Source organism: Magnolia sinica, chromosome 12, assembly GCF_029962835.1.
Source record: "Magnolia sinica isolate HGM2019 chromosome 12, MsV1, whole genome shotgun sequence".
NCBI classification, from domain to species: domain Eukaryota; kingdom Viridiplantae; phylum Streptophyta; class Magnoliopsida; order Magnoliales; family Magnoliaceae; genus Magnolia; species Magnolia sinica.
Window position 1 is genome coordinate 20433567 of NC_080584.1, and position 20268 is coordinate 20453834.

At 36.7% G+C, this 20268-nt stretch overlaps 2 protein-coding genes and 1 long non-coding RNA gene across 14 annotated transcripts; 1 reads left to right on the forward strand and 2 right to left on the reverse strand.

Moving 5' to 3' along the window:
- The first annotated feature begins 1968 nt into the window (after positions 1 to 1968).
- LOC131221076 (probable inactive receptor kinase At5g10020) lies at positions 1969 to 7119 on the forward strand. 7 transcript variants are annotated; one of them, XR_009158973.1, is made up of 6 exons: positions 1969 to 2010; positions 5304 to 5423; positions 5578 to 5635; positions 5749 to 5819; positions 5929 to 6036; positions 6738 to 6953. XR_009158973.1 is itself a non-coding variant. In XM_058216183.1 (5 exons), exons 1-4 carry the CDS (start codon positions 3282 to 3284, stop codon positions 5814 to 5816), a joined length of 270 nt encoding a protein of 89 aa, XP_058072166.1. In that variant the 5' UTR covers positions 2677 to 3281; the 3' UTR covers positions 5817 to 5819; positions 6738 to 6948. The 7 variants fall into 7 exon arrangements, 3 of the variants coding, with proteins under 3 accessions (XP_058072164.1, XP_058072166.1, XP_058072165.1); XR_009158975.1 differs by lacking the exon at positions 1969 to 2010 and adding an exon at positions 2673 to 3359 and having other exon boundaries at positions 5358 to 5423; positions 5904 to 6036; XR_009158974.1 differs by lacking the exon at positions 1969 to 2010 and adding an exon at positions 2674 to 3359 and having other exon boundaries at positions 5358 to 5423; positions 5942 to 6036; positions 6738 to 6951.
- Positions 7120 to 12560: 5441 nt separating this feature from the next.
- Positions 12561 to 16369, reverse strand: LOC131221078 (uncharacterized). 6 transcript variants are annotated; one of them, XR_009158976.1, is made up of 5 exons: positions 16004 to 16277; positions 14679 to 15552; positions 13222 to 13582; positions 12890 to 13091; positions 12561 to 12668 (listed from the first exon to the last, which is right to left on the reverse strand). XR_009158976.1 is itself a non-coding variant. In XM_058216186.1 (5 exons), exons 2-5 carry the CDS (start codon positions 14835 to 14837, stop codon positions 12666 to 12668), a joined length of 345 nt encoding a protein of 114 aa, XP_058072169.1. In that variant the 5' UTR covers positions 14838 to 15552; positions 16004 to 16292; the 3' UTR covers positions 12561 to 12665. The 6 variants fall into 6 exon arrangements, 4 of the variants coding, with proteins under 4 accessions (XP_058072169.1, XP_058072170.1, XP_058072171.1 ...); XM_058216186.1 differs by having other exon boundaries at positions 12890 to 12942; positions 13453 to 13582; positions 16004 to 16292; XM_058216187.1 differs by lacking the exon at positions 12561 to 12668 and having other exon boundaries at positions 12678 to 12942; positions 13453 to 13582; positions 14679 to 14815; positions 16004 to 16297.
- Positions 16370 to 18034: 1665 nt separating this feature from the next.
- On the reverse strand, positions 18035 to 18552 carry LOC131220398 (uncharacterized). The gene is made up of 2 exons (XR_009158553.1): positions 18395 to 18552; positions 18035 to 18304 (listed from the first exon to the last, which is right to left on the reverse strand). It is a non-coding gene; the product is annotated as an uncharacterized LOC131220398 (long non-coding RNA).
- Between the last annotated feature and the right edge of the window lie 1716 nt (positions 18553 to 20268).

Genomic DNA, 20268 nt, shown 5'->3' on the forward strand with positions numbered 1-20268 from the left:
CTAGGTAACTGTGGCTAAAAGTCTACTTTTCAGCCTCAGTTGCATGGTAACCGAGGCGAAAAGTCTACTTTTTAGCCTCAGTTGCATAAGAACCGAGGCGAAATGTCTACTTTTTAGCCTCAATTGCATAGGAACCGAGGCGAAAGGTCTAATTTTTAGCCTCGGTTGTATAAGAACCGAGGCGAAAAATTTACATTTTAGCCTCAGTTACATAGGAACCAAGGCGAAAAGTCTACTTTTTAGCCTCAGTTACATAGGAATCGAGGCGAAAGATCTAATTTTTAGCCTCAGTTGCATAGGAAACGAGGCGAAAAATCTACATTTTAGCCTCAGTTATATAAAAACCGAGGTGAAAAGTCTACTTTTTAGCCTCAGTTACATAAGAACCGAGGCAAAAAGTCTACTTTTTAGCCTCAGTTACATTGGAACCGAGGCAAAAAATCTAATTTTTAGCCTCAGTTGCATAGGAACCGAGGCGAAAAATCTACATTTTAGCCTCAATTGCATAGAAACCGAGGCGAAAAGTCTACTTTTTAGCCTCAGTTACATAGGAACCGAGGCAAAAGGTCTACTTTTTAGCTTCATTTACATAAAAACCAAGGCGAAAGGTCTACATTTTAGCCTCAGTTACATAGGAACCAAGGCGAAAGGTCTAATTTTTAACTTCCATTGCATAAGAACCGAGGCAAAATGTCTACTTTTTATCCTTCTTTTTTTAGCTTCAATTGCATAGGTACTAAGGCCAAAAGTCTAATTTTTAGCCTCGGTTGGAAAAATTGGGGCCAAAACCCTACTTTTTAGCCTCAGTTATGAACCAAGGCCAAAACTCTACCTCGGTTACGAACCGAGGCCAAAAGTCTACTTCATGTATAAACAAGTATTAATATTTCACAATTTTTACTCTTTTTCTTACAAGGGTAGCCGACTTCCCCGTGATCCAAACCGTTGATACGAAGGACCTCACTTTGGATAGCCCATTGGCTAACCATCCCCCATTAAAAAAAATAGTCTTCTATCTGCTATCCGTGGAATGTGGAATATTGCCATATTTTGTTTCTTACAAGGGTCAGGATCTCTCCATCCAAAGAATTTTTTAATTTATTGTACATTTATAGTGGGGTCCTTATCTTCATCTGTTCGGATCACTGACCCATGTTCTTCACTTCCACAAGATGGAGTATAAACATACAAACATTTGTCCAGAGCAGAGCATTGTCTAATTTCACCCATTTAGTTCTTTTAAGTAAAAGTACAACGGTCCAGCTTTTCAACCAGTCCTTGCTTTTATTTATATATATCTTTGCTAAGCCTACGCATGTGTAAAACTCAGCTAACTCACACGCCAGCAAATAAACTAGCATGGCACACGATTGCAAAATCCAAGCCATTCATTGGAAGGGCACCATTATATAGATTCACTGTCCCTGGAACTAGATCGGTCCATTAGACAGGTGGGCCATGATTACAAAATCCAAGCCATTCATTGGAAGGGCACCATTAAAAGTCTGCCTTTTTGCCTCGGTTGGTGAGCAATTGAGGCCAAAAGTCTGTCGTTTTGCCTCGGTTGGTGAGAAATTGAGGTCAAAAGTCTACCCTTTTGCCTCAGTTGATAAGTAACTGAGGCTAAAAATCTGACCTTTTGGGCAAATGTCTGCCCTTTTACCTCGGTTGGTGTGCAACTGAGGCTAAAAATCTACTCTCAATCATTTATAATTTTTATACAAGAGTGGACCATTTATGATCAAATGGAATCAACCCATTTCTCATCGATTATGAATGGCTCAGATTGTTCATACGTGCTACTTTAGTCCACTTATTATGGAGCGAGTGCACATAAAATGTTGTACTCACAAGGGGCGCCGATCAGTGGTAATTCAATAAATAAGAGAAAAGGAGGTGTGTGTTTGCAATCTATCAACATATATATACTAACAGACACGTGTCATTTCCGCGACTAGAGTTTCAACTTCGTTGAGCGGAAGAGAAGAAAGGAGAGAAATGGCATTGAAGGTATGTGGAATTTCTAATTTTCCTCTGTAAATTCCTTCAATTACCTCAAACGATGGAATTTCTAGCTTAGGATTTCAGTTTCTTCTGTAGAGATCTTTCTCGATTTCTCTTTTCTCTTTCCGGTTTTGAATCTCTCTGTTTGATTACTTACTCTGCGAATCTCACCCTACTCCATGTAGAAAACGTGGAGAAGAAATTCAGATCAGTTATTTTTTTAGATGAAGAAAATCTCGATTGGTTTGTTTTTTTTTTTTTTTTTTTGGATCTCGAAGAGATGGAACCATTGTTGCATCGATTTTAGTGAAATTCCTTCAGATCTAAAGTAATTCCAGACATGCACAGATTAGAAGGGGGATATTGTTCTAGATCTTATCATGAATCAGGCATATTCTTCTTTGGAATCTCTTTAGGGGAAATTTTAACTTCGTTAGACTGCGGACCGAAGTTAGATCTGAAATCCTGCCGATTTCTGGTAAGATCTTAGGCCTCTAAGTTCTCTTATCTTTGATTTGTTTTGTATGGATGTTTGGATCTTGTCATCGTTTGGAAATTGGTATTCAGAGCATAAAGCATTGGAATTGTCCAATCTGAAGTAAATGGCCATGATCTATCTGGTAGAAATGCATGCAAACGAAAGGATGCATCATAGATGTAGGATCAATCTGACATACATTTCGATAACAGGTTACTTAAACTTTCAATTCAAGCTTATGTTTGGATTAGCATGACTAACGATTTGATACATTTGGATGGAAACATGAAGATGAAAAACGAAGCAAGTTGCTAGATTTTAACGGAAATTATTTAGAAGTAATATTATATTGAGATTCTCAGCAAGATTTTCCTGATAATATTGGTTAGTGGTGGAAATCCTACGAACGATTCATGGTTTCCCTCTCTTTTCTTTTCACATTTTCCTTCTCTTTTCTTGTTTGAATTTGTGATCCAGTTGTGTTTGAAGTTCTCCACCTTGAATGGACTGAAAATGCTGAGGAATCTCAGCCTCTCAGGCAATTCTTTCACCGGCCGCCTCATCCCTACCATCGGAACGATTACTTCTCTGCAGCATTTGGATCTGTAGGAAACCAGTTCTACGGTCCAATCCCAGCCCGGCTCATGGAGCTCTGGGGAGTCTTTTAAGGATTGTTCAATGCAGATATTTCAGAACTTGGAAATATTGGATGTGAGTCAAAATCAGATCAGAGGGAAGCTTCCTTCATTTCATCCATTGCTATCCCTTCGGGTTTTATGGGTTGGTAACAATCTGCTAGATGGATCTATACCACCTGAGCTCTTTGGGAGTTCTATGCAGCTGGAAGAACTGGATCTCAGCAGCAATGGATTTTCAGGTAAAGAAATTACCGATGATTTTAAGTTCATACACATTATCTTTAATCTACACATCCTTGTTTTCCACAAAGTTTCTGTGGAAAGTAATGCATCGGTTGTATTACGCTTTACTGGCCTCTTTTTTTTTTTGTCAATTATTTGAATTTAAATTTTTGAATCCAACTTGTGGAGCATGTTTTCTGTATGACAATTTTTTATTGTATGAGAATCCAAGTAAATTCTTGATGTCTGCTCGTAACTTCAATTTTATTGCATTGGGTTTGGGGGGGTGGACTATTATGAGTTGATGTCAGCTTTTAAATTTCCAATGCAAATTTTCATGGTGTTTGAGTCGCTGGCATTACGTTGATTCATTTTCTGACAAGAAACTGTATGAGATGTTTTGTAATGGAAAGTTTTCTCACTTCTATTTTCGTATTTTGTAGATATGTAGGGCATTGGCTTACATTCATGGTAATGTTGGAGTATCATACTTGCCATGCAGGCCATGCCTCACTTCAAGTGTTATATATATATATATATATAAAGAGGATGAAAGTGAAATACAGAATCAAATGCATATTGAATAATTCTTGATCAATGAAAGTGATTTAAAAAAATAGCTGGAGGGAAACTCACTTCTGACATAGTCCCCTGCCTTGGCGACAACTCTTTTGATAAAGACATCACTTGAACTGAAACCCTTTCCCTGCACATAGTGGTATCATGATCATAATTATAGGGTCCTAGTCATGCATATCATTCCATTGGCAACAACTGCTACTTAAGATGTATTGCAGTATAAGATTTTAAAAAAAACATACCTGCAGGGCAGGAGGAGCCTTGAAAATCACTGTTTGTGACATCGGGATCTTTAAAATAATAAGAAACCTGTAAAGTTTGCGAGGCAACACAAAAGATCAGCTCTAAGATATTTAAAGGGGAAAAAATATCATCTAGAGATGAGCAAGATCTACATGATTCTGGAAGATAAAAGCATCAAGCAATCTTGATTGGGTGAGCATTTGCAATTCCACTTAGTTGCATATCTAAAGTTCCAAATTCATCCTTAGAAAATTGGTGTGAGGAATTAAATTGACAGCAAACTAAACCCATGGAATTAGTTCGAAAATAGTAGTTTCTTGATTCGATGTGTTTATCAGTTGTGTATTCAAACATAGTCTCAGTAGAGTCGGTATTTCAATTTGAATTGACAGGGAACTAAACTCAACACATTAGTTACAATTTTCTCATTTATAGATTAGATGAGCGTTTGCAATTCAAATCATTTGCGTATCCATACATAGCCTTATAGAATCATTTGCGTATCCAGCCACCTTGGATTAGCTAGAATTGGTAGAGCTAAGTTTGGTTGTTTGATGTACTAGTTTCCATCTTATTCTGGATTATCATTAATGTGTTATTTGAGGCACTAGTATTCATGTTAGTCTTAAATGTCATGTGCTTCTTCTCAGTTCACATTAGACTACTTTTGGTTTCTCTTTATTCAATTTACAGGAAATATAATATTATGAGGCTTACTTCACAAGTAATGTTGTACCCACCATCCATGTAATAGATTTCATTGTGTTTCTTTACATCCATGTAATAGATTTCATTGTGTTTCTTTTTCTCTATCATTTAATATACTTTAGTTTTTTAAATGTAACAATCTAATATATCATTTAATATTTTTTTACTTGGGATTTTAGAAAGCCCCCAGTTCTATCCAAAACTTGACTCGATCAGGTTGATTTGCTGTGCTTTTAACTGACTCATGAAGTTTCGTGAGCGTTATACCTATTGTTGTTTCCCCTTTTTATCAAATCATACATTTCATTCTTCATATTTTACTATCTAAATCATTTGCTTTACTTTCTGTATTGTATTGTTTTCCATTTTTAGTTGTTTCCATCTCAAATTAAAAATAAAGAATAAAAATAAAAAATAAAAAATAAAAAAAGAAAGAAGAAAAGAGAAGCCCTTCTCCTCATGGCAACTAGAATCATATGTATCAGGTTGAGACGGCCCTTGGAGAGCATCCTAATCCGTCTCAAGTGGAGAAGGTGAAACTAATCCTTGGGGTAATTTTCTCCTTTTCAATACTCATCCATACCATAATTCCCTGTTGCTTTATTAATGGTCTCACACATTGGATTTAAAAAATCGGATATTCAAGATCATATCTTTTGCAATTGATGTGATATTATTATTATTATTATTATTCTTAATAAATAGGAGCATGAAAAAGAACTTAGCGAAGCACTTGAGAAGGTCGTTGGTGTATTAGACGATGGTGAGTCAGGGACGTTATAATATGCTTATTTCAATTTTCAATCCTTGTTTTTTAATAGGAATTGCATGATCCTCAACTCAATGATAGTCAGTATCCTTTTGTTTTTTTAATAGGAATCGCATTGATTTGCAAGGTGATTATAGCTGAAATAGTCATTACGTGGGGCTGTTGGACACTTTGATGTGTAAGTATTTCTGATGTAGATAGGCAACATCCTTTGTTTCCTATGACTAATACAAACTACAGGATGTTTTTTTTATGTTGATAGATACTAACTCCTTTTTGTACTATAGCCCTGTTTGATAGGTTGTGTCAAGGATGATTGGGTTTTTGTACCTCTGTTATGTGGGTAAGAGCAATTGGAGTCTTATGGAATGGATCAACTGTACCTCTATTATGTGGTACGCTCTGGATCTTAAATCATTTATATTGTCTGTGGTTTTTATGCTCTTTTCAGTTTCTTGATCATGTAACCTAAAACTATTTGAGAGTTGTTTGTGTTTAGGAGTGTAAGATCATATATCATGTAATGTCAATGGTGGTCTCTTTATACTTTATATCATATGCATTTGGTCTCAAGATCCTGGTAACTCTTTCTGTGAGTAGTTTTGGACCTGAGCAATTTTGAACAATACCTCTCTAGTTTTGGACCTGAGCAATTCTAAACAATACCTCACAAAATATACACGTAGGTTATACTAGTTCTATTCCGCCCGATCTCAGGCATGCAGAGCTAAAACAGATGACTCTTTGCCATTCATAGATAAACTTCATATAATCCATATCCACTGTAAGCAACTCCCCGTTGATATAATTATGACTGAAGCAAGGTTCTAAAACACGAACTCGACTCTCTGTGGCCCCAATCCGAGGTCTTCGACTTCAACATGGACAACTGTCTGATTATTTAATTGAGGTTTTCCAGTTTTGAAAATGATTATGCTGTAATTGAGGCCCTGTACAAATAATTTTCAGGTCTTATTAAGCCATGGGATGGACCTGCACTTATATCATGTGAAGTTTATGCTGGAACTGCTTCATGCTTTAATGATTCTGCATGTGACATGAGTATTTTTAACTTATATTTATTGTATAAATGCAGTTACTGATGGCCGCCATCCTGTGGCGACATTGGACCGGAATGGATTGCGCCCCAGTCGCTTTTACATTACACATAGTGGACACGTGATCATGGCCAGTGAGGTTGGTGTTGGAGACATCTTGCCAAAAGATGTGGCTAGGAAAGGAAGACATGTGATCGGTCCAAAGGGACCTTACTGAAACAGTTCATGCGGAAGGCTAGGAAAGGAAGACATTTGTAGTCTGTTTTTAAAACTTTAAATTGACCATTAATTGTTTTGTTGATATTGTGTTGATTGTTGTCTTGATGAATGTTAAATGGGTGAAATATGCACAGGGTCAATCATTTGTTGATTATGATATTGTTAGCTTTGGTTGATAGAGAAACGAGGTCAAAAACCGAATTTAGCCTCGGTTGATGCCAAAAGAGGCTAAATCCATCTTTAGTCTCGGTTTTGCCTCAGTTATATAAACTGAGATTACAACTCCCGTGGCTAAAGGCTTTAGCCTCGGTTGTTGAGAATTGAGGTTAAAAATAGTTTTAGCTTCGGTTGGAGGCAACTGAGGCTAAATCCAAATTTAGCCTCAGTTAGAAACAATGGAGGCTAAAATTTTGATTTAGCCTCATTTCGAAAAAACTGAAGCTAAAAAGGTTCTTTTAGCCTCACTTGAAGAACCAAGGCTAAAGTCATTTTAGCCTCGATTGTTAAAACTGAGGCTAAAGCCTTTAGCCACTGGGGTTTCAACCTCGGTTTGGATAATTGAGGCAAAACTGAGGCTAAAGGCTTTAGCCTCAGTTTTTAACATTTTTAGCCACAGTTTTGAACGGAGGCTAAAGCCATCTTTTCTTGTAGTGATCCAAGAAGCAACTACGTCTTTAACTAGATTTGACGGATTTTCTTTGCTTTTTCTAGGTAATTTATTTTATTTTATTTTATTTTATTTTCCCTTTTATAACAGTGGCGTACATGGCTTATCAAACCTCTGGCGATGGTATTTTATCTATAAAAAAAAGTACTACTGAAGTTGCCATGCATCTAGGTGTCGACGGCGTACGTCCCTTGGGGGACGTGCTGGGTTTCTGGTGTGAGGTTGCTAGTGAGGTTTGAGAGATGGAAAGAGTAAGAAAGAGGGAGAGAAATATTGAGTGAGATAGAGAGGAGGAGGAGGATTCTCGTGAAGGTTTGATTTTGAAAACTTCTTTAAGGTGAATAATCTTAACTTAGTTTGAAATTTCCTGACTTATTTATTTATTTATTTATTTTAATTATGATTTAGTTATTGATTATGAAAATTTTTGTAATCAATTAATGAATTTAATCAAATTAACTTAATTTAAATTAAATATTAATTCAACTTTTTAGACTTTAAGATCCATTCTAAATTCGTCAATATCTTAATTAAGTTTTCACGTTCCTTACATTAAATTCTTTGGCTTTTATGATCACTTGAATTTTTGGCCAATTATGTTTTAAAATTTATAAATTTACTGAATAAATTTAGGACTAATTATTTCTGAAATTATTATGTAGGAATAAATAATTTTTAAGTATCTCACTTCTTTAAATCTCTACCTATAATATAGGATTCATCTCTGTTACGCCCTGAAAATCGGTACCCAAGTACGGAGACTCCGGTCTTGAGATCCCATGTGTGAACTAGCAAAAATGCATGTAAGCGAGTTCCCGCGTGCCTACTTAGTTTGATTAACATTCACATATGATCAAAATCAAAGTACATTTTTATCAGCAATATCAAAAGTTAAGTAAAAGTAACTAAATCTAAAAATATTTGACTAATATTTAAAATGTATAATTTCAAAAGTGGTTTCTGCCCAAATGGGGATTATACAAACCACAAAGAATATACAATAAAATCAACATACAGAACACTCCCAAGCGGAGACTCCAACATAAACATGCACAAAATTTTAAAATAAATGTAAGATTTCTAATTTCGCCCGACACTCCTAAGATTTCACGGCAAAAGCGCAAGTCGATCCAAGTTTGCCCGCCGGATGTCTCGATAGCATATGCATTAATAACATCATCTGGTTGGTGTTTTAAAACACCGTCCCAGCTGGTGGGAGTGAGTAGCTAACTCAATGGTTTAATTAGTTCTGGTTCTATTAGCTCTAAGTTACACATATTACCGACTTAATCAATGCAGCTAATGATAAACAAGAAATCAAGTACTTCCTAATTACTCTCGTTAAATGCAAGTATGAAATTATGACATGATGTATGTCCTTACGATCCAACACTCATTGACAAGCGACTTCAACGCCCATTTTGCAAATGCCACAAGTGACTCTAACGCCAAATCGCAACATTATAATTAATGCAATGTAATTGATGTATATGTTAGTCAAGTGATTATTAATTTTAGTTTATACAGTAGATTGGAAAAGCTAGGATGCCGCCATTATATTACAAGTCTCTACTCGGATCACGAGATTCGATGCGGTCACAGTGGCTCCTCACTTATGTCCCTTAATCCATTTTAGGGTTCATCACCTAAGGACGACCACAAATAATGTAACAGTGTTCACCACCCCAAGTATATGGTTGCAATGTAGTAATAATCCTAGCAAGACTGAGGTCGAATCCACAGGGACTAAACCTTGTACGTAATTTGAAAGTAACAGGAACTAAAACTAGAAGAAGATGGAATCTAAATCAAGGAATTTTAAGAGAAATAATGGTGAAATATTAGACTAAAACTTATAAAATTCAAAGGTGGGAAACTAGGGTGCCAAGGATTCACCTGTAGAGATCAGGGAGATCCATACTTGATTCATAAACACAACTGGATTTAGAGTCTCATCTTCACCTAGTTGGAGGATATAACCATAAACATCAAATCTGAACTTCCTTTGATCCAGTTTTCAAGAGATGAGAGGTATGAGAATTATACTTTATTCCATCACAAAACCATGCCCATGAGACATAGTAAACAACAGAATTTAACCAATCCACATCCAATCTGAGAGAGTTATGAATGTAGGGAATGATTCCATCATCCAACCATGTCCATGAGACAATGGTGAATAATAGGGTTCCTACGATCATAATTAACCTCTATACATGCATGGAAAATACTCAAATATATCACAGATCCATTGTAATTTAAGTCACAACAAACTATTAAAAACTATTAATATTCCATATAATCAAACTATAATCAAAGAGAGTTCATAATCATGAATCAAAGCCATAGAAACTACCCCATCACGCTACAAGCTTCACCTCTTAGCCCTAACTAAGAGGTTTAGCTGATCATAGACATGATCAAACTAAAGATCTTAAAAAGTATCAAAGGAAAGAAAAACCGCAAAGGAAGAAAGAAGGGGATGGCCAGCTACACGTCCACGCTCTCTCTCTCTCTCTCTCTCTCTCTCTCTCTCTCTCTCTCTCTCTTCCTCCACGTCTCCAAAGATGCCTTTACATTCTCTCTTTCTTCTTTTATAACCAGACGTAGATCGGTTGAATGTAGAAACGACTCCACATTCGCAGCAAGGGTTTCGCAGCGAAACGCGAAAGCATCTTGTGTCAGATCATGTTTTTGGGCCGGTTGAGCATCTCGACCTCTGCTCTGCCTCCCATGGCTGGGGTCGAGACCACCTCCTTGAGCTTTTAGACGGTCTGGATCATCAGTCTGACCTTCTCCATGATCGCACAACGGCCGGACGCACGTCCCATGCGTAACGCATGCGGAATCTCATGTGTGCGTTAACCCGTGGGGCCCACACACCCTGTCGTTTGAGAAATCCACGCTGTCCATGAGCTTCGTGGTGGAATTTAGTAGGATGGATAGATTTCTTTTGATGCGGCCCACCCGATCTTTGGTCCCGTCGTCCGTCTTGCGTTCGATCACAGGGATGCTGTTCTCGCTGTCCTCTTCCAATTTCCTCCTTTAGGCCTTAGTCAGACGGTCCTTGGGCTTCGAATGGAAGGTCTAGATTGGACAATGGATCTGAGATGTTTGGCCCATTAGGGCTATCCGCAGGCGATCATCTGCGTAAGAGAGGAAGACTCCTATTTCGTGCAGGAGACGCGAGTCAAACCAGTTTTGACCGGTCTTGCGGTCCGGTGCAGTGCCGGTGAGCATCTGCTGTGTACACCATCCACACGAAGTGGGTCCCACCTTGTGGTTTTGAGAAATCTACTCCGTCCATCCATTTTTCTATCTAATTTAAGGGGTTGAGCCCAAGTTTGAAGCATTTCCAGAAATTAGGTGGGCCCCAATCGGTGGTTTTGTGGCTAATCTTTCCGTTGGGCCACTTCTACAAAGATCCAATGGCTGAAATTTGATGTGTATGGTTAATTTATGGTCCTCAGGTCAGATATAAAGTTTTGAGCCAAACGGATGATGAGAACCCTATGATCTTGTATTCTGAACTATTTTCAGGCCTCTTTAGCGTGAATTGCTTGATTTTCTCGGATCTCTAGTGTATAAAGTCTTCGATCTCGGTCCCCTGGGGTCCATCCCTTGCCTTGGTGATTTCTGAACATTAAATCCATGCTTTTAGTACCCTTTTTCAGTCCAGACTCCTAAATTCACCTTACAACAAAAACACGATTAAAATAGGACGTTAAACATTATCGTGTACGTAAAACCAAGTAATAATTGGGGTCTAATATGCAATATTTGACCCTTAATAAAGAGTCATCACCCAAAGATAAATATACTAAAGTCACGACATCAATTCCATTTATAGTATAATAGACTCATAACCTTCATAAGTGCTCAATGGTCATTATAGGAAAGCTCGTCACCTAATTTGGTACCAATATGGTAGGCTCGTCTCCCCATTTTTTACCAATATGGAAGGCACATCACGTCAGCATAGGCCGACAGCTCGGAAACAATATCCCATACCACCATTCCTGGCTAATGAGTCTTTATAAGATCGTATCATTAATGATTATAAATATACTCGTTTAATGAGGATGAGGTATCATAAATTCAATTGGTCATTGTCATATATTGTGAACATACACGATCACTCTACCATTAGACTAATTTGATTGACTTAGGAGAACCACAACCCAATCGACATTGGGTGCATGCATGCCATGTAGTCTAGCTACTGTTGGTCATCCGTGTTCGAATCGGGTCAATCAAACAAGCCTACACTACCAGAAAACTGGAAAAAGGCTACGGATTTAATCCTTAGCCATAAAACTATGGCTACGGTTTTTGTCCGTAGCACGACCATAATCGTAGGTGCCGAGCCAATAGGTCTAAAACCTATCGCTACGGATTTAATTCGTAGCCATAGATTAAAATAGCTACAGATATAATCCGTAGCAAATATTTATGCAGCTAAAAGTACCTACAGCTACGGATAGTATTGGTAGCTAAAAGTAGTACTGGATCCGTAGCAATATGCTGAATTTAATAACAACTACGGTTGTCAGATTACCGGATACAGTTAATATTCGTAGCTATTGCCTACATTTAAAAAAATTATAATCATTCATTCAATTACAATCATTCATTCTAATGCATCACATCCCGTACCAACAAGAGTTTCAGCAAGCAACTTGAGTATTTGACATAGCTGAAATTTTCACGCGAAACACATCAAAATTTATCAAAGAAAAAAAGACCTTGGTTGATACACAATTTTCCCATAAACCTATCAGTAAACTTAAGCAACCAACCTAGTGCAGACTTAGAGGTGTTGACCTAACTTCCAAAGCCATATCTTCATCCCCTGGGATTTTACTTGATTCTCCATTGAAATTAGAATTTCCTATATTTGTATTGAGAAAGGAGGCACAAGAAATCAATCAATTGAAGCAGTTTATGTTCAAAATCGATGTTGTACATCCAAATACCTGTTTTGGGCATGTTGAGCAGGAACTGTCGGTATGAAATCTTTTGATTTGGGCAGAGAGACCTCACTAAACCACTCATGGTTCAGAGCATTTTTTGCTGTTATTCACTCCATTGAAAAGTTTAAAAAATAAAAAATGAACAAAAAAAAGAAGCATTAATTCTCAAGTACATATGCAAATGAACAAGACCCCATGCTTACAATAACAAAAATCTGTATATAAACAAAGGACAGTTATGAGCATGGAAAGATGACCCACAACGTGTCAAAAGATGAGATGATAAAACTGTCAGCCAAAGATTTGCTAATAAAGGCTAAACAAATGTTACCTCCAAAGCCAACTCTTGGATAAACATCTGAGCGAGTTCTTGCGCCGAACTTTCTGGGATTATTCAAAGACATAACCATCATTACAGTCAATTCAATACTAGTAGGAATGATCACCTACAACCAGTTGCATGTGAACTTCAGATGAAACCCTGTTCATGTCATGTGTATGACACATCAGGTTATGCATAAGATGAAGGCCACCTAGCATAGAAATCAGAAAAATCCACTAATCAGGTAGGACAAACATGCACGTTGAATCAGACAGTTAACAGTTCCAATTAAAAATGCTCATTGTTTTCATATAGGGTGGCTTCCTGATGAGCGGGCTGACCTGTTTTTTGCAGCAGATGATTGTCATAGTGAGTCCCACCTTATGCATCGCTCAGATGTCCTACACATGACACTTTGGCATATGAGCAGGCTTGCATGTGAACTTCACATGCAACTGGTTGTTTGTGATGATTCCTCATAAAGTGATATTGAACATCCATTTACTTCAATTGCTATTTTTTCTATTGTATTTAATTTGTTAAGAGTCTTAGAATATTTCCAATATAAATACCTTTGTAAGAAAATAGTTTTCCAGAACTGTAAAAAAATCTAGCAATCTGATCACAATTCCCAGCATTCGAATGCAAATTCCAGCATCTGTAAACTTTTTTACAGTTACTGCCAGTCAGTGTCTGATTTATCTAGACATAAACAACCATTTGGTCAATAACAGGATTTTGATAAGCAGGGTATAACAATTTCAGGTTTCAATTTGTACAAGTGGGTCCCATGGTGAACAAGTTTAGTAAATCAATACTACAAACTTCACAAAATGACTAACAGAGTAAACAAACTTAGTAAATCAATACTACAAACTAAACAAACTGACGGTGAACCAAGATCAGTGAATTGGATTCATTATGCACCTCAACAATCCAACCTGCAAACTGAACCTGAACTGAACTGAACCATGACTATGAAAACTGTGTGACATGACATCCCAGCCATCTTTCATATGGGCTCACCACATAGATGACTTGGCCCTAGAGTCAGGTCATTCTACTCATCGAAAGATTAATTTATCCAGCGGCATCAAATTGATAAGATAATTGGAATAGTCCAATCGTAGTCAACTACTAAACAGAGGTAGGAGAATGTCAGTTAATTATCTTATAATTAAATGATACATGTGCCAATGCTTACATGCTAAGGCAATGCAACTGTCTCCCTGCACTAGTGGACATGACATTATCAGATTTGGGCTGGTGTGAAAATTGAAGCCCCATTGTGCAGATTATCAGTTTGTCTTTTCTCCTCCAAAATAACAATTTCACTCATTTCACGTTGTGGTTGAAATGAGTGAAGCCCCGAATCCCAAGTCACTTCTAAATGTAACCCTGATTTTGGTTCTGGTTCTCGTTTTCTTAGAAATACTTCCGTTGATATGATATGGACCTATAAGGATATCAAGCTGGGATGTGGTTTGACTAAATCTTGTTGTACTAGGTTCCCTGATTGCTTTGAAGTTGGACTTGAAAGAAAGGTAACAACAATTTGAGGGCTCCTGCCTCATTATGAATGCTAGTAAATGCTCACATGCAGAAATGATTATGGTTAAGCATGGAACTATGAAGATGCAAAGCATTAAACAAACTGAATGGCATGAATATCAGGCAGTACACCTTGCAAACACATATTATACTCTCTCTTTTTTAGCCTACCAAACAAACATGCATAAAACCTGAAAGTGATTGTGCAGAAAAAGAAAAAGAGAACATGGGAAAAGAAAAAACACACCTTGTAGAGATGTCGGTTCCCTGTAGAAGAAATCAGGCCTTCAACCCTTTCACCAGGAAGCACCAACAAGCAAGCATGTATTTTATCCATATGTTCATTTATATGCACACTGTATACATGACAATCTAGACATATTTCTAAATACATGATCCCAAACATGATATTAGATGGTCAAAATATCATGATATTTTTAGATCTATGATCATTGTAAATTTCATCTAGACATATAATTCATCGTCTAAAACAGTACAAAATGCAAGTCAATGAAAAGCAATTTCCATTTTTGCATGGATTATGTATCCAAACACACCTCAAAGGTTAGAGGAGAATGGCAAATGGATGGACAATGACTTACATTTTATAGGGGAAGAATGGATTGTTTAAATGGCTAGAAGTATCTAAACCTAATCATTTAGGCCATGCCATCAATGTTGTTGGGAGATTTGGACGGCTAGAAGCATTTCTTTTGTCAGACATTAAATGGGTAGTAGTCGAAATCGCCATTTAGTTACATTTAGGTGGGAAGCAGGACCTTAATTTCATTCAAATTCAAAAAAGCATTTGCTTTGACAAAAAACGAGTAGCAAGCACACTGCTAGAGGGAAAAAGACCGAAACTGCAAATTCAGATGATTTGGAGTCTGAATTAAAATACATGATATGCAATGCCAACATCATTCAAATCAGAATAATGATACCTGATTCAAGATTGTTTTTTTTCCATTTTTCTTTGTTTCCTTTAGTTCAATTCAACTGAGCATGCCTTGCATCCAAACATGCCTTACATTTAATATAACAATGTCACCAAAATCTGTGGCCCATAAGACATTTGCATTGAAATCCATAAAATGAGTTTGGTAGCTTGGATTTGAATCCTGTCAGATCCATAAATTAAGTTTGGTAAACTAGATTATGACATCAGAATTATATCGTCTATATTCACATGAAAATGAATTTGATGATGAAAAACGTCTCAAATTTTCCAACATAACCAAAAACAGTTCAGGAGAATTCCAAAATGGCCCTTTTTGAAGATTTTCTTAAATCCTTGCTTCCAAACGTCCTTAAAAGGAGTGAAATGGATTTCCAATCAATTTCCCTCCCAAAATCCTTGCAAACAAATGACCCCTAAACAGAATTTGATATCTGCATCCACCCCACCCTTTTCATATTTCCATACACCCATACGAGGAATTCTCAAAATGGAAAATGAGTAGTATGAAAATAAAAAGGGATAACTTAAAAAAAATTAAAAAATTAAAAATTAAAAAAAATAATAAAATAAAATAAAAAATCAGAAAGGAAGATAGTCGATTGCAGTTCAACCTTAGTTCTAAGAGGGTGTAGTTGCAGTTGGTGAAGGTAATTCTTCCATGTGTCTCCAGCTACCTCTGACATTCTCTCTCAATAGTCCATGAGGTATCTTCCTCAGAATTGGACATGCTGCAGAAAAAAAAAATGATATTACATCACAAGCACAGTACTAACCAATACACAAGCATGAGGGAAAAAAATGCCCATAATGTGAACAAGTAACAAACAGCTCAACTTTAAGTGATGGTCCACAAGAGAAGAAAAAAGTTCCACAGAATTCAAAAGATATGCAGTTTAATTTTGAGAAGAAAAAAAGAGGTCTTTTAATGTTCTCTTATCCTAAATAGCATGAGAGCATCAACTTATGAATCAAGTGCATCTTTACCCAGAACAAGAAATTGATTATTAAAAGTTATCTAATAGACAAGCTTCGGTGTTCTATGAGAAGTTCCCATAGTTCTCTGGAACTTGAGGGATTAATTTCTCCACTGATCTCTTCAAATGTTCACAAATTTCAACAACCCATACCACAAAATGTTCCTAATATCCAAGCTCCATTCCAAAATAAAATCTTTAAAACAATCAATGCAATGCTATAAAGAATAGATAAAATTTATAACAGAAGCAAAGGAAATAAGCACTACAAAAGAAAGGAGCAAAGGTTATAACTGGCCAACTAAAATTCATGTACCATAGAGAAAAAAGGATCCACACAATTCAGGAGCTCTGTACCATCTTGTTGCAACATAATCCTGCAAGTAAGAGAAATGGAAAACCATGAATATGCATGTTACTATATGGACCACTGTCTCTAAATTATCATAATACACAAATTATCAGCAGAAATTTAAACTATTTCTTTATTATAAAAATGAAAATCTTGCTTGGGGTAGCAAACCGAAACCCTTACTAGGCGCCCATGAGAAACATTAATACATATTTGATCTGCTGCATCTCCTCCACAAATGATTCCCAACTCTGGATCAATGGGCTATAAATGAGCAGTTAGGCAAGAAACACGACAAATGTCTGAAATAACAGTCATGGATAGAATCATCCGATCCGCAAGAAAATTTGGGCCATATTCCATCAATGCCGGGGCACATCATGTCCTTGGTGTGAATCAATGAAACATGGGGACCACTTGTACAAAATATAGATGCATCAAAATAGTACTCACCCTCATGAACTGATCTGCTTCAACTTTCTAATTATGACAACTGCCAGTGATAGCGACGCCGCTAACTCAGCTGTTGTCTCTGTAAGAACACCCTGCCAATACAATTCATATAAGAATTCAATCGATTTCTATGTCAAGAAAACCAAAAAATCCTAACAAATGGCTCACAACTGATCTCTACTGCCGCCTGGAGCATGCAAAAAGAAAAAAGAAAAAGAAGATGAATATGCTAAATGGGTAGTAGTCGAAATCGCCATTTAGTTACGTTTAGGTGGGAAGCAGGCCCTTAATTTCATTCAAATTCAAAAAAGCATTCGCTTTGACAAAAAACGAGTAGCAAGCACACTGCTAGAGGGAAAAAGGCCAAAACTGCAAATTCAGATGATTTTGAGTCTGAATTAAAATACATGATATGCAATGCCAACCTCATTCAAATCAGAATAATGATACCTGATTCAAGATTGTTTTTTTCAATTTTTCTTTGTTTCCTTTAGTTCAATTCAATTGAGCATGCCTTGCATCCAAACACGCCTTACTTTTAATATAACAACCTCGCCAAAATATGTGGCCCATCAGACATCTGCATTGAGATCCATAAATTGAGTTTAGCAGCTTGGATTTGAATCCTGTCAAATCCATAAATTGAGTTTGGCAAACTAGATTATGAAATTAGAATTATATTGTGTATATTCACTGAACATAGTTGCTTTGGACATTGCCAAGAAATTAAGGGCTACATGGATAATTCTTGACAGGTCAGTCAGAATATTGGTGAATATTTAAAACCTAATGGGACTTTCTCATGTCAATACAATACCCTTACACTTTCAATGAAAGACAGGGTATTGATATGATCTGAAATATACATAAAAATCACCGGGTTCAATAGAGTACTGAAAGTTCATCTCAAGAAACAAATATTTTGCCTCAGTTCGCTGATCATATGTTCAAAGTAAGTACATGAAGCAAGATTGGAAATTATCTACATCTGCAATTCTTTGAAAATATGGACAACTGCATTTTTATGGACTCTATAGACAGTGACTAATATTGAAATTATCTACAGACAGCTGCATTCAATGCACCTGACATTCTCCACAGAGTTCATAAATTAACATATGGATGTAGCAAAACTGAAAAAATGAAATCTTGTGTTATTGCATTGAATAATCAATCCTTCTTCCATTCAAATTAAATAAAGTAACAATTAAAGAAGATCTTACCGAAGGACTTATGTTCTCCATTCCTCAAGTTCTTTGTAATAGTTATCCAACTGCACCATCCCAATTCCAATGCCGAAAGCCATGAAATAAATGAATCTCAAATTGTCAGATCCAATCGCCATGCACCCAAACATAGAACAATTGTTCTGCATGTATGACAACAAACTTATGCTTGAATCTGAAAATTGCAGTTAAAGAAAAATGTGATTGTTGCCAAGTTTTAAAACTACATGTGTGAAACCAAAACTATGGAAGAACTGTTTCAATGTGTGAAAGAACCATTTGTTATGACAACAGAACATCCAGTTTGACACTCAAAGATGGGGAACTTGGTTTCTAGATGCAGGGCCAATGGATGGTCTATCCAAGCCATTGGTTTGACAGCCCCCATCATGGATGGTGTGATATTTAGCTTATTGATTAGCAGAACAGGATTTATAAAGCCAACCTCAAGTAATTCGGACAAGGTTATGATGATGATTAACTAGCTAGGAAAAGGATTCAAGAAGATATATTTCCTAGAAAGATAATGTGTTCATGATCATTGGTTAGCCATGCTAGCCTTTTGTTTTCCAAACAAACACAAACCCATGTAACTTAAGTACATAATCAAGTAATAAGTAGAAAATATGGGAAAAGAAACTGAAAAGCACCACAAACATATCAAAAGGAATGCTTAAAGCACCACAAACACACACTGCTCAGAAACTGAAAAGCCAATTGCCTTTCATGGTTCTCCTTGTTATAAACAAAAAGACATGATCTGCAAAATGGAGTGCCACATTCATCTAGAGTTATTAAGCAAGTCTAATAAGCCATGTTTAGAAAACCAATGACTAGGCACTGAACATGCCCCACAAGTGTTATATGATTTTTAAATTGTTAGGGAAATGATAGTTGGGTCACTTGGCAAGATATCACTGTTCTCACCTTTTGCACTCCATCTCTAGTCTCAATGTTGAATAGAGTCTGCATCTGCTTCATTTGAATAGTTAAGGGTGTAAGTAGGCCATCCTCTAAAAGCTGGGCTGAGCAAATTAAAATTTTGAATAGTAATGGCCTAACAAGCCAGCCCCAAACAGTTCAAAATCCAGTCCCAAATCCTACATGTGGTGCTTGTGAGGATAAACAAATGAAGTGATCAATAAAGCATTAGATTGAAGCCTGAAGGCAAGAAGAATAGCATGTATCGATATATAAATACTATTAATTACTTAAGAAGAAAAGGTACAAGTAGAACATACCATTCAGAAGAAAAACATCATGGCAAGTGTTGCAAAAATGGATATTGCTGCACCTGATAATGATGCCTCTGTCAAATCTAGGAATTTTCATGTCAATGAGTGTGTGTTACACACACACACACACACACACACACACACACACAGAGAGAGACATACAATCAGGGTAATCACTAACCAGTGAAATACATAAAGATTACATGTCATCCAAGCAACTTACTTGGGGTGCATTGGAATGCACTACTGCAATGAATCACAATTATAATCTAATACACATTTTGGAGGGTTTTGATTAAAGGCTGCCAAACATGACAGGTGATTCCATCATAGGAAATCTAGGTAAATGCAGTTACAGCTGTTGATTAAATAAGGTAATAAGATTGTATCTAGTTCACCCCTACCATAAACAGATGATGACATCCTAATATCTTTTTTCTCCCTATCAACAGGCATCAAATTCATTGTTATGCCCCAAACTCAGAAAACGGGCTCACAAAATTCCCGATCGCCGAATCCAGTGCCGACAGCCTTCATAGTGCCCCATTCTCGGATTCCGGCACTCACATGCCAGATTCCGATCCTTAGATCCTATAAGGAGGATTTTCAGTATAAATTTTTTTTTTTTTTATAATG

Excerpts from the sequence above, each read along its gene's own strand:
- LOC131221076 (XM_058216181.1), top strand. The coding sequence starts at position 3,161 with ATGCAGATATTTCAGAACTTGGAAATATTGGATGTGAGTCAAAATCAG. Across the intron at positions 3,360-6,737 it reads CAGCAGCAATGGATTTTCAG|TTACTGATGGCCGCCATCCT; the intron begins GTAAAGAAATTA and ends GTATAAATGCAG.
- LOC131221078 (XM_058216185.1), bottom strand. The coding sequence starts at position 14,837 with ATGTTTGGGATCATGTATTTAGAAATATGTCTAGATTGTCATGTATAC. Across the intron at positions 13,583-14,678 it reads GGAACCGACATCTCTACAAG|ATAAATCAGACACTGACTGG; the intron begins GTGTGTTTTTTC and ends GTTTATGTCTAG. Across the intron at positions 12,943-13,452 it reads AAAACTATTTTCTTACAAAG|AAAGTTCGGCGCAAGAACTC; the intron begins GTATTTATATTG and ends GAATAATCCCAG.